The sequence below is a fragment of the Lathamus discolor genome, chromosome 3 (assembly GCF_037157495.1).
Source record: "Lathamus discolor isolate bLatDis1 chromosome 3, bLatDis1.hap1, whole genome shotgun sequence".
NCBI lineage: Eukaryota > Metazoa > Chordata > Aves > Psittaciformes > Psittacidae > Lathamus > Lathamus discolor.
Genome location: NC_088886.1, coordinates 29,179,639 through 29,193,991, shown reverse-complemented (window position 1 = coordinate 29,193,991; position 14,353 = coordinate 29,179,639). Strand labels below are relative to the sequence as shown.

The following is a 14,353-nucleotide window of genomic DNA, read 5'->3' as shown; positions in this document are numbered from 1 at the left end:
TAGCGATGTGGCAGTTGACATTAAAAGGATTAGTAAATTAAGCCCAAATAATTGTCTTAAAAACTCTTGACTGTTAAATGTTTATATTTGAGAGGATCAAAAGGAAATCTACTTTGTAGTGTGCACAGTGGTCAGGAAGGGGCAGAGAAGGATTTAAATAGCTTAACTGCAAAAGTGTTATCACCTTGATAAGTCCCAGTGTAATAATTCAGCAATAAAACAAGAAATGCACTTGGAATTTGTTTCCAAAACTGATTGTCTGACGAGAGACAAGTCAAGCTCTTTATTTGCTTGAAAGAACTTGGGTCAGAAGAAACAGAGAATGCTATTGAAATGTAGTCAAGACTATAAAAATAAGCACTTTCCAGTGATTTCTGAACTGCAGCATTCAGGATCCTTAGAATTTTTTATTTCTTTTTTTTAAGCTAGTTGAAGCCTACAGTTTGGATCTGGCATCTGAGTGTTACTACTAGTCAGTCAGGATTGTGATCCTCCCTGAATTATTCCATTGTAAGGGAATGGAAATCCAGTGAAGCTGAAGCAGTAAGTTGCAGGCTACAGTGCAGGATTAGGTGCTTGTACCAGTGCAGTGTCTTGAAGAATCAAGCTCATAGGCCTGTTTCAACACAGCTATATCCAAGAAAGCAACTAATCTTCCAACTGAGACAGGATGCTCTAGCACAAGGAAAGACGGAAGTTGAACACAACATTATCATATTAATAATTTATTGTTTTGCTTTCTTGTACCTTCCTTTATTGCAAAGTGAGGTTCTAAACAAATTATTTTAATTTTGTCTTTATATCTTTTCTAGTAAAGACAAATCTGAAACATGACTTTCTGAAGTGTAGCAAGTCCACTAGTTTTGAGTGGTCCGGCAATATCAAGAGTGTACATCATGCAACAGACTGTCGAGTTTCCAAAAGCTGGCAGGGGCACCACTGAATTGCAGGGATGGCTAATGTGAGGTGGGGGACAGCAGAGATTTGCCAGGCCGCAGGGAGGGACTGCATTTGCCAGCTGCTAACCTGATTAAGAGCTATCATAAACTCCACACAACACCAGTTCGTCAGAACAGAAAAACACTGAGACTAGACAGGAAAACACAGGACAGTCTCTACCTGTGCTTAAGTTTCAAAGTAACAATGCCCAAGATCATTTGATCTGCCAGGCATTCAGAAAATCTCTGCTATAAAACTACCACTAAAATCGTAATACATTCCAGACAAAAACATAAAGCTTTCAGATTAGGTGCCAAACACCAAATTTTCGGTTTTCAATGGTTCTTTTGAGAAAAAGCCTCTTTGCCTTACAAAATACTTCTCCAAATAACTGGAGTTTGTAGACACTTTCAAAAGCCTTTTCTTTCCATGCAGGCACAGGTAACATGTAATATGGTTCACATAATAAAGTCAGTGCCTCTTCAAAGCATGATGAATGCAAAACAAAATGGCACAACTCTGTACCAACCCAAGAAAGAGTGTCAGACCACACTTTTTGTTGTTACCTTAAATCTCTTCTTTTGGCCAGCTCTCCCGGTGAGATAACCCAGGGCAGCTTCTGAGGAAGACATTCCAGGGCTTCAGAGGGAAAGTCAGAGAAATCCACACCATACTCCATCAGGATCCCTTCCGTTTCCGGTTCAATCTCCCCGGCCTGACCAAGACTTTTGGCCAATTGCCTGCAGAGAGAAAAATAGGGATGCTTTTCTTAAGTGTATAATTACTACTGTCATGTTACTGTTGTCTCCTGAGAGAGGCTGCTGAGCCCTGAAGCATATTCTTTCACCCATTCACTTCTCCGTCAGTTTTGGCAGAGGACTCAGCAGGAATTCAAACTATATCATGACTTACATCTGCTGGAGATGCAAAACACTAGACAGACAGTACCGTGGGCTGCTTCGTGCATCTCATTTTAACTAGATGTTTCATATTATTAGGTTTTTGCAGAGGTAAGAAAGTGTCAAATTTTAGAAAAAAATACATCCAACAGGGACAGACAAGCACAGCCCACCCCACCGGCAGCTCTTGCTTTACACATGGCTGGTTCCCTTAAGATCCTCCTTCCTTTCCTCACCACTGAAAAAGGTGACTCACTCCTACTACCCAAAATGGAGACCAGATTCCCAGCAGATCCCAGACAGCTCTGCAGAAGACAGCTCCCAGGGAGCTCAGCACACTGCTCTCCATCTCAAAGGATGCACTTTGGATCCCTGCCTGGGCAAACTGATGCCCTATGAAGACAGAGGTGTGAAGAACCTTACTGCCTTCCTTACAGAAGCAGCACACACAGACATGCCCACAGATCATCTTTCCAACTCTTTTCCATGCTCTTTCCAGGACTTGAATATTCCCAGTAGTTTGTCCCTCCTCTCCTAGCTATGTAGAAGCCTTTGAACCAGGAGCTAACTGGAGAGGAGCCCACAATCTAGAAGCAAGTCACAGACAGAGGAAACTGTCCCCCACATGCTAATAGTCTTTGATGAAGTATTCTGCACATGTGTGGATGAGGTTGCTGCTCTATTATGCTTAGAGAAAGTTTCCATCTGCTGCAGTGCAAACCCCAGTACGCATCTGGCTGTGAGCTCTAGTGTTAAACAAGCATTTGGCTCTGGACACAGCGTGCAAACTGGGACTCCAAAGGAATGGGACATTTGTTCCCTCCCCAGCTGACTACAAATACCACTTGAGAACCTATGTCCATGGTGGCTCCTCTTGTCCCCCTTCTCAGCCCCATATTGCTCTGCAGTACACAGAGATAAATGATTTTTTAATTTTTATACTGCCATTAGAGTGAATAGCACATTACAGCCAATAGAGATAATGCTCCTGACCCAAGAAAATTACAACTCAAATTAAGGCAAATCCATCAAAATATGACACAAAAGAGAGGGGTAATAACACAGTGCAAAACCAGCCACTCTAATAAGTGTTTTTCCACTGCATAAAATACACAATCATTATATTGATCTTTCTGCTTTAATTCCAATGAGTGAGAACAGGCACTAATTACTTTCCTAAATTGGGGCCAAAACAGTGCACTTGTCATTTGGACACGCAAGATGCTCTCGGGGCTTCAAATGTGCCATAAACCCACAGAACAAACCCCATCCAAGCAGCACAAGAAAGCCCATCTTCTTTATGAGAGCAAAGCTTGCTCTCTTCACAACGGGAAGGGCTGTGTAATAAACTTGTCACATTGTGTAATATGCTGGAAAGGATTGCGCGCTTCGTGGTGTGGTAAATTGTACAGTTCACACTGCCTAGCTTTAAAATAAAAATGAAAACAAGGATAAAAGGTATTTCCCTCCATTGTTTCAACTTCATATACAAACTGCATGGCAGAAATACATGCACGTTTGGCACCAAGGCTGAGTTCTCTGTTCCTGCAGCTGGGTCCCTGTCTGATCCTTATTTTAATGTAAATAAACGAAGCATCAGTTTTATCTCCTTCTCTCTCAGCAGTAACAATAAACCAAAGAAATCACCACTTAATTTCCAATGTCTAGAGCAGAGCTTGGAGACTGAGCAAGGATGAGCCCATGAGCCCACAGGCCCACCAGCATCACTGAGGATGGATTAAAAAAATACAAAAGGAAAAGAGAGAACAAGTTGCCCTGCCAAAAAGAAATGGTAAGGGCTTGAAGGTGCTCCTTCTGTTGGAAGGACAGAGCTGGGAAGTGCACCAGGAGGGCAGCTGGACGTCTGCATGACAAGTCATGGAAAGCACCTCTGAATGCCAGAGTGCTTTCCAGCTCAGTCTTGAAACCCATGTTCTCTTGATCCGTTTACTGAAATTAGATTACAAATCAAAAAGGGTTTACCCAGAGGTTTGATATAGGACTAATATTTTTTAAATAGTAATTAACATTTGATTTACAGTGTTCCAGGGAACATTTCCCAAGTACCTTGAAATAAAAAGTGTACAACTGACTCTAATTGGGGCCATGCAGGCATGATGACTTGCATCAGAGCAAAATCTGACAGGACAGCATGTGATCAAAGGTAATGCATATAGGATCACCAATGGCCCTGAAGTAACAGCCAGGCTGTAAAATCACTCATGGGGCTCTGCGGCCACCAAGGGTAGCAAGAATAGTTCAAGAGGCTTATAAACAACAACAGGCACAGGGCCCAGCGGCAGTCAGACGTTCACTCCCAGGGAGTTAGAGTGTCTGACACCACAGGCTTGCGTGTGGATCTGGTTTTTTAAATGTTAAAAGGCAAAAATATTACAAAGGTTACAGACGTAAACACTTCTGTGGCAGTGATGGGGAAGCATTACCTTGAATACCCTTGAACTGATGTCAGACATGGTAGTAACAGGCACCAACAGGAATGTGCCGTGGTTGGAGCATTGGGCAGCACAGGGTAGTTCTCCAATAAGTCATAGCTGCAAGCAAAATGAACTGCCCCAAGCTGCCAACCCACTGGAGCTTGTCCTCCCATACATGTACACCTGGGGCAGAGCCACACTCATGCTGCCACCTCCCCTTCACAGTGACACTGATCCATCTATTCAGCCACCCATTTCTACAAGCATTTGAGCTCTCTCCATTTCCCCAACCCAAATGAAACTGGCCAACCTGTTCAAATGTTACTTGATAAGAACTCTCCAAAAAGACAAAGCATAATTACATAAACCTTGTTTCCTTTGGAAAGCTGGGCAGGCTCCCAAATAGGAGTGTATAACTTCCACGGGAACTTAACAACCTTATTCAGTCTCTCCTGGAGCAGACTTGTCCACAGTCATCCTACAGGTTTCTTCCAGCATCAGAACATCCTACACATCAATAAACCACCACTGCTAGAGGAAGCCTGTCTAAGAGCAGGTGAGGGGGAAGCAAGCAAGGCCACATGGCTGCTCCCAGTGCCAAAGGCCCCCAGCCCAAATCCACACCACAGAGCTGCCTTCCTTCAGCTTACCTCCACTGGAGCACAGGAGCAGCATGGTGCTCCTCATGCAGATGGGGCCATCCCACACTTCAAGAGTGGTTAGGCTGAGGGAACATGCTTCACTGAGAGACAGTCTGCAAGAACATGTTTTTCAACACAGTACACTGCTCAGGGATCAGACCTTTCCTCGAGCCTGACACTGAGCTCCCAAGGTACACCTGGTCATTCCCCCTCACCCCAAATACATTTGTGAATTAAAAAAAAAAAAAAAAAAAAAGAAAATTCCAGAGATTAAAGGAATTCAAGCCACTTTGATGGTTTTGGAAAGAGGATCAAATACGAAAACATCCTGTAACATTTAATTTTATTGCAAATGCTGTGACAAATCTTGTTACCTCGACAGACCAATATCTAAGGCCCTGAGTTAGAACAGCCACAAGCCCCATGCAAAACAGATGGAGTCACTGCTTCAACATTTGACTATTACTTTTTTTTTTAATTGTCTCATCCACCATCACACGTGGAGGTGAAGAGATTCCATCTTTACCATATCCAAAAGTGCAGAGATATCTGGACTAATGCTCCAAACAGCCCTGGACTCCATCACTGAAATAAGGTCCCCAGACAATAACTGTACACAGCAGTACTCATACAATTTATCTGGAAAAGGGGAATATTTTGAAGCTATTTGTCTGTGACCTAAAGCAGGTACAGTTAATTGCTATTTCACTGCTACAGTAAATTCACCTCACATGCAGGAGAGAATACAGCGACACATACTCAGGGCACTGCCAGTGGGACACGGAGCCATTAGCTCCTACGTGCTTCTCCTCATCATGGTTGGGGTGACAGGGTGGCCTTCAGAGGGGACACTGTCTCACTGCTGACCGCCAGGTGGCAATCACGACACAGAAACGCACCCCCCTCCCCAAAAGGACCTCCAGGGACTGCCAGGTTGTCCCTGTGCAGGTGACCACCCTGGGTGGCTAGTGTCCCTGCCAAGCTCTTGGCCATGGCATCCCATTGCTCCACCCACACTGGTCGCTGGAAGACAGACTATGTGATCAGACTAAATGTGTTTGGAAACCTGGCACTGAACTTCCCAAGAGAAAAGGAAGTATGAGGAAGGTGCATAACATGCCTGTGGGAATTCAGTTGCAGGATGGAGAGTACCTAGAAACATACGAGGCATCCAGGGGAAATGACTGGATGTAAATGGAAGGATGTTCCCTTGCTGGACTTCCAGCAGACTTAAACAGTGAACAGCGATGACCTACAGGTTCTTTAGTCCAGGCACCTTCAAAACCATGGTGGTGCTGTCAAAGGGGTACCATGAAGTCTACAGGCAGAACTATGGGTGCACATGGAAGTTCAAAAAAACCAAGCATGCAGTAAGGGGCACATCACCTGCTCGTCTCTCCTTCAGGTGGGCCATAGCTAGCAACACAGCTTAGAAACAAGCTTAGAAACCAGCCCAAAAGCAAACAGGAATTTTGGGGACCTTCAAGAGGTTTTCTTGTCTTCAGTGTTTAAACAGGCATGTAGTTATAGTTAAAAACAAAATGGGTCACCTAGGCTTTACGCTTCCTATCTCCACAAGGCACTTATGGAAGTGCAACAAACTACCAGAGGAAACTGTTGTGTATGAAGACAATCATGGACATTTTCTTTCCTGACAACACCCTTTACTTCTTGGAAACTACCAAAACACCCAGATGAGAATATACAATGCTGTCAGAAGCACAGATTAAAGACACACACATTAGCCAATGAAAAAAGACATTATCCCATCCTCCTAATTTCTCCCATTTCTGCTGAAAAGGGGGGTTGTTCATGACAAGAAGCCAAACAGTACAATCACCCTCCAGTCTTTTCTCCATTGGGGTCAAAGAAGACAAAGAAAATCTCTGCCAGTAAGAAACTTAGTCACAGTGAAGTTCACAGCACAGCCAGCCCCTAGTTAACTGAGGCTCAAAGGGAGTCCACTTCAGTTCACACACTGCAGTTTAGCTAGGAAACAACTGAGTGACTTAATGGTTCATGTGGCTTTCAAAAAGTACACGTGAAACTTGCTATTACTAGGAACACAAACCAGTCACAACTGGTAACAAACTTAAAGACAGGGAAACACGGACTTCAGTATAGTTTGCTTTTAGTTCTACAGCTGATAGATCTGTGATAACACACTCTGAGAAAACAGAAATTTTATGTAAGTTCTAAGCTTCACCAAGAGTTTGAGTAAAGCTTAAAGACTCCAAAAACCACGGAGCTGATGCTGTACATCAGCTGTACTACCCTATCAGAACAACTCTGCAAGGGGAAGAGAAAATTGGGATTTATGCCCAACTGCCATTACTGCACACGCTCCAGATTACATCCAGATCCCCATTACCTGTAGAATTTGAGCACAGCATTGCTGTAGGTCAGAGTTACCTACTCTGGATCACCAACTACTCAGGATTACTCAGGTTTTCCCAAGATAACTGAACAGATTTATCAATATCTACAGTTTCTTATAGAGACTCACTCAATAGGAAACAGTGTGGCTACTCTAGGCGGGAGCTTGGCACACTGCAACTGCTCCCAAGAAAAAATTGAAAATGTTGAAAACTACAGGGTCTTCCTCGTGGAGAGGCAAAATGAACTTACAATCTAAACCCAGCCCAGCACAGGTCATTTCTGTAGCCCTGGCTTAAAATCTTCTTCCTGACAATGCCTTCAACTTGAACTCTGGACAGCAACGGCTTTACAGCGCATCCTGAAATGCACAGAGTGCAACACCTTCCCTGAAGCAATGCAAATTTAAAACCACAAAAATCTGTGATTTCTTTCTACTTCTTATCAGTAAAAGCTTAAAAAACAAAGAGTCTCACAGCTACTGATACTCTTCCTCATGCAGAAGTGAAAAGCCTACACACTGTGTAGTACTCTTACACAAAGGGAGGAAACACTGAAAGGCTGTCAGCACTCCATGGTGCTTGTGCTGGTCAGGCTAAGTACCTGTGTCTGTTCCCTCTAGACTACAAGCTTTTCTGAGCAAAGCCCATATGCTCATTAATGCTGTGATGTGCCGGCACACTGAAACAAGTACCAAAAGAAACTAACATTATGTAGCCATGAGGTCAACTAGTGATGAGCTATCCTTAGCCTCAGCACAGTTTATCCACCAAATACCAGAGAAATACAAGACAAGCATCTTGTTAACAGATTTCTGTCTCTATTGCATGTATTAAATTAAGTGAAGCCAAGCACTCCGACTAGGAATCTGAGTCATCTCTACTTCCAATAGCAGCCACATACCCTGTTGCAAAGTTGCTGTCTTCTTTCCAGTCCACTATGCGACAGATGAAGAGTATATTTGAATAGTCCTCAGGCCTGGTCACAAAGTCTGGAGGGCAATCAGCCAAGGACACATAGATCCTGGGCACTCTGTGGTCCACAGGTGAAAACATGGCACACCTCTTGAAGAGTTCACTATTCTTGTCTGCCAGAAGCTTGATAAAACCTGTAGCTGCTCGGGAATGCTTCTTTTCCAAAATATAGACCACCTGGAAGAGGCAAAGGTTTCTACAGTTAATACCTTCAGAGAAACTTATTTTCTTTAACAGAATAGGGATACGCAGAGGGTCAGCAGAACATCTGGAAAAATCACAATGCCTCTATCATGCTTTCCCTCTGTGTGTACATGTGTGCATGTGCATTTTTTAACTGAGTACCTATTTACAGTGTATTTTCCTTGCCATCTTGCTCATGGCTATAGAATAGCTAAGTGCCTTCCAAGTGCTAGTGCCTTGATTACAGAACAAAACCAGACAAGAAGCAGATGCTTCCAAATGCAGGGAATTAGCCACAAAATACAAGCAACTCCTGTAAAATCTGTCATTTGCATCCTCAGCCTGTGATTTTGACATTCTGAGCAGAACAGGCTAGTCCAAAAATGGTGCCACTGGCAGATCCAATGTTAACCACAGGAAAGGATGTGCTGTGGGGAATTTGGCAGTTCTCTCCTTCTCTCTGTTCTTTCTGAAGTTAGGGGTTATTTTACCTTTATACAACATGGCTTTGAAAAGAATAATAAACTACAATATTGCTAAATAATTGTTCCAGAGAGGTGTTCATCCAGGCTATATTTTTGTAGACCATAATAAATCACTGGACAGCAGAAATATTATAGCCGATTTTCTAAGCTTATACAGAAGAGTCCTTCCAGAAGATTTCAGAAGCTGCACCTCTGTGTGATTCTGAGCACTAGAACTGCCATACTGGATGAGACCAGAGAGCAGCCCAGCCCACAACAGGGACAAGACTCTAAATGCTGCAAGGGAAAGCATAAGTCATAGAAGAGACCTGGCCCAGGTGACCCAGTAGACCATTTCTGGTCTCTTACCATTCAGAGATTGACTTAAATCTTGAACCAACAGCACTAGCAGCCTTTCCAAAGTCTGTAAGAATTAATTCTGACAACTTTGGATATCTTGACACTCATATTAGTATCCAGTCTTTTTCCTGAATCTTGCTACGTAACTCCACAAAACAAAGAAAGGAAATTTAAACTAGTATAATTGGTAAAAATAACATGACTTTTCATTTTTATCAGATCAGACAATTACTCTCTTTGAAATGGAGAATGAGATTCAAAGATCAACAGATAGAGACTACAGGGAGGCCAGAGCTGATCTCCTTCAGCCTTTGGGAGCACACAGGTACTCGCTTGTCAGTCTCTATGGAGTTACCTTGGCGGTCCTTTGAAGACACTTATCTGGGAGGAGCCTGGGATCATTCACTTTGGGTCCATCATCTTGCTTTGTTCTGTGCACAGCACTGATCCCAACAGCCTTTGCTGCACCAAACAAACACAACAGTTACTGTAGCACATTTCCATGACCAGTTCATATTGCTGAAAACTACAATACAAGCTGCATCTAGTATTTATGTGAAAGAAAAAAGATCCCTCAAATGTCAGAATAGCCAAGCATGAAGCAATTATTATTTCTCCAGGCTACCAAAAAGAGCAGAGATATGTTCACTTACCATGCAGATCTGCTGAAAAGCAACAAAAATCAAAATAAAACCCAACTTTACAAGTAGAACTGTACCAGCCATAATAAACAAAATGGTGGGAAACATATTGTTTATTAAACACTAACAACTACATGAATTTCCTGTCATTTCTTAAAGTCATTAACATAAGTAGTCCTTTAAGTACATATGATCACTTAATATTTAATTTCCTTTAAAAAACCATTATGTACAGTTAGAAAAAATATGTTTATCTGTGAAACAGAAACCATATCTACTAAGCTGACCCTCTTTGGCTGCAGACCAGGATTATGAAAGAGTCCTACAAAAGTAATCACTACATATGACAAACAGCTCCCTCCCTCTGAAATCTCTTGACCAGACACTGATAATATTTAAATCAACTGCCAACTAACTTCTAGTTCGCAATTTTACAGTATTCAAGAATCTGAGTTTGGGAGCACAGAATCACAGAATGGTTTGGGTTGGAAGAGACCTTAAGGATCATCCAGTTCCAATCTCCCTTGCCATGGGCAGGGACACCTTCCACTAGACCAGGTTGCTCAAAGCCTTGTCCAACCTGGCCTTGAACACTGCCAGGGATGGAGCAGCCACAGCTCCTCTGGGCAACCTGTGCCAGCGCCTCACCACTCTCAGAGAGAACTTCTTCCTAAAGTCTAACCTAACAGGTTAAAACTTAAACAGGGGAAGTTTAGATTGGATGTAAGGAAGAAGTTCTTTACTGTAAGGGTGGTGAGGCACTGGAATGGGTTGCCCAGGGAAGTTGTGAATGCTCCATCCCTAGCAGTGTTCAAGGCCACGTTGGACAGAGCCTTGGGTGACATGATTTAGTGTGAGGTGTCCCTGTCCATGGCAGGGGGTTGGAACTACATGATCTTAAGGTCCTTTCCAACCCTAACTATTCTATGATTTCATGATTCTCCTTTGTCCTACCCCTAAGTACCCTTGTAGAAAGCCTCTCTCCAGCTTTCTTGTTGGCCCCTTTAGGTACTGGAAGGCTGTTAGAAGTCTCCCTGGAGCCTTCTTCAGGCTGAACATCTGCAATAGATGGCTAGCACACTGAATGCATACAGTGTTTACAAATATTCAAAGCAATCTTTATTATGGAGAAGGCTGGGACCGGTCCCCTTCTCAAGCTGCATCTCTGCTGAGAGCCTGTGTTTACTGCTCTGACAACATTTTTGTGATGGAAGCACCCATGTGCTCTTGTCTGGAAGGCTTCTAAAAGATGGCTGCCTTTTTCCACTTGTACAGCACCACATCCATCTCAAACACATGTGCTAAAATCAGGCCTTGAGTGTTCAAAAGGAATTTTGCTTCCTTAAAGAAAGACTGTGGCACCAAGTGCAAGTTCCAAGGGATGAAGCTGCCACTGTTTTCCTTGGAAGACATGAGATAAAGCAATCTTTTGCTGAAGGCTGTGCTCCAGCAGGCCAACAGCGCTCACGAATGTGAGAAAGCCTCAAGGAGAAGAGTGGTGTCTCACAGACCCTGGCCCCCAGATGACACCCATCTGTCCTGCAGAGACCCTTGATGGAGGCTGCTGGTGACATGATGGATGAAGAGGGCTGGGCTGCGGGAGGGGCAGCTGCAGATGCTGGCAGCATCAAGCACGCTTGGGTGCTGAGGAAGGGTGCTTGGGGGAAGCTGGGGGGGGAGGGCGGTTGTGCTGCCGAGGGGCAGCAGCTTGCCCTGAGGGGAACGGCTGTGCAACACCAGCACCAGGGCCCGTTCACAGATGGTCCTGCCACTGTGGATGGCCTTGGGTGCCTTCAGGCAAAGTTACCCCAGCAGTCAATGACAGCTATCGCTCTAATGACAAATGCCGGTTCTCATATGGCACTAATTATCCCCAGCTTTGCCTTCTGATATAAAGATCTTCAGACTTTGCCTCTCCCCGAGATTATATTTTTCAGAAGAATCTAAGTGACTTTGATTTTATCTTTACTGACTTGTTAGCAGCAATGCTGAGAGGAGAAAGGACAGATATTCAGGTGCTTAATCTACTTTCCTAAAAAAAAGCAGCAGTAGTAGCAGCAGGAAGCCCATTTCTTTTTTCACTTCTCCTACTGATATGAAAACAGATTTGCCACAAACAGGGTTACTAAGGGATAAAATAACCAGAGTTTTATGGCAACAAAATGGGGGAAAAAGTTGCTCTGATAATCATAAAGTTTTAATAGTGGGGATATCCAAGTTATCTCATTTCTTTACCTCCTCTAAGGTCTTCGCTGGCTAAAGGTCATATCAGGCAAGTAAAGAATAAAAGCAAGGAGCCATTCTGTTTTCCTACAAATTTTAAAGCCATCATTTAATAGTCATAGGTCTACAGTGTGCCAACCATAAAGACAGCTAGGACAAAGAAGATGACAATCTAGTACAAAGAAACACTGGCAGGGGCAGAAGGCAAGGGGACATTGGTAGCCTTTCAAAGGCCATGCCTTTAAGCACACCTGCCTCAAGCCCAGGGCTTTACTGGAGTGAACCTTCCTCACTGCATGGCACACATTGGATAGAAATCAGATCTAAACATGTTTGGGGGAAAAAAAAAAAAAAAAAAAATGAGCTGCTGCATTTGCTGTTTTCTCAACACAGCAGAACAACAGCAGTGACTCAAGGTCCAGCAGGTGAGAATGAGAAAAGCATCAGGAGCTACACGAGGAACATGCTTGTTAGCACTGCTTTCTTTCCACTTACCCTTCCAACTCCCATTTCTCCAAAAAGTCATTTGCATTTTTACACTGAAGCAGCTTTTCCTGTCAAAAAAGGAGCCAGCAGTGATGTCCTCAGGAGGAATGGCACACACTCATGTGAAAGCACAAAAGCAGAGGAGGGAGCCATCACAGGGAGCACAATAAATGGGTGACCAGGACTTCCTTTGCCTGGGATGAAGAACACGCAGGGCTGGAGCATTTTCCCCCATCCTGCTGAAGCTGAGCCCCATGTGAACCCAATACAGGTACCAGAAAACATCTAAATTCTCACTGTAGGATGTGGTAGAACTTGCTTTTTTCCTTCACAGCCAACACAAACCAGGAGCTTTTGGCTAGCTGGAGAGCATCTTCTTCAGGGGCTTCTCCAATTCCAGCATTACTGGAATTCTATTCTATTGGAGAGTCCAACTTACAGACCCTGGGATCTACAACTATATCATCAACAGAAAGAAAAAAGGAAGTAAATCCTAGCCATCTGCTTATTCTTACCTGTCTTTCTTAATCAACATCAGTACCTAAAAGGTCATGTAATAATGTAGAACTCTCCTGAAACAAGGGACAGGGAAGAACACACACAAGGAACTCTACTCCTGGGTCCAAGAGATGTGGACTTCTCTATAGCTTGTAGCTGCTCCTTTTGAAGTCTAATTTTTTTCAGTACTGGGGTTATATCGAATGCTTGGAGGTGTACAGTAGCAGAGCACCAGCAATGACGGGTCCCGGTGAGAAATCACCCTGCTCAGAAAGGACAACTACCTAGATCCAATGCTCACCTGGCTCAGTTGTCACATTATTGCACAGAAACCTCAGTCTCAATAGCAATAATATGCCACGAGAGTTCAGTACCCAAGTCCCCCAGATACACTTCTGGCAGTCCCTCTCCTCCATGGCACATCCCCCTTCCCTCCAAAGAAGTTGGATCTTGGTGTGTGGACAGAAAGAGGAGGTATCAGGGTCCCACCAGTGACTGGTTGTCTAGAAGATCCCAGCTGGGAGGAAAACATCTTCTACAACAGGGTAGAGCCACAGAGGCAATCCTGAAGGAGAGTTAACTTGAGAGAGGAGCAGGATTTTGAGCAGGGGAGGTGGGAAGAAACTCCCTGTATTATGCCAAACTAAAAATGAATTATTCTGACCCCTTTACTGCAGTCTTTATCCAATGACCATTCAATATTTCCACCCTGGGCAAAGACATGTTTTCTGAGAAAGATTTACTATGTTAGCTTGGGCAGTACTTCATCAGCTTATCTTACAGTGAAAACACACTTCAGCAACTAGGATCCAGTGAAACTGCATTAAAATCTCCGTGTTTTCCTTTCAGCGATTATCTGACAAACCAAGACTGTAAGTCTTACTTTAAAAAAGAAAAAAAAAAAATAATTAGGCACTAGATACAAGAAGCAATTCGAATTAGTTATGTTATTAGCAACAAAGTAGATCCAGGACACTTGGAATCTGCCTCCCTCTGTAACAGATCAATTTAGGCAGGTTCAATACACACTCAGATTTGCCCAATGGGCATTCCTAAGTCAAACTTTTTTTTCTAAAGCCCCCCAAATTTCTTTTTACAATTAAATTACCATGACATTAAAAGGTGGCCAAAGTGGACCACAAGTCATCATACTAGAGTTCTGATTACTTGTGACAGATCCAAAATTATTTTCACTACGTTTGCATTGGTCACTGTGGAAATTTGCAATCCTGTC

At 43.4% G+C, this 14,353-nt stretch overlaps 1 protein-coding gene across 3 annotated transcripts in view; it reads right to left on the bottom strand.

Moving 5' to 3' along the window:
• DIS3L2 (DIS3 like 3'-5' exoribonuclease 2) overlaps positions 1-14,353 on the bottom strand; it is a 212,993-nt gene that overhangs the window by 115,833 nt on the left and 82,807 nt on the right. For all 3 annotated transcript variants that reach the window (XM_065674360.1, XM_065674362.1, XM_065674361.1), the window contains exons 8-10: positions 9,627-9,733; positions 8,194-8,441; positions 1,506-1,679 (exon numbers count right to left, since the gene is read on the bottom strand). In XM_065674360.1, the coding sequence (XP_065530432.1) occupies positions 1,506-1,679; positions 8,194-8,441; positions 9,627-9,733 (529 nt within the window). The remainder of the gene's footprint in view (positions 1-1,505; positions 1,680-8,193; positions 8,442-9,626; positions 9,734-14,353) is intronic.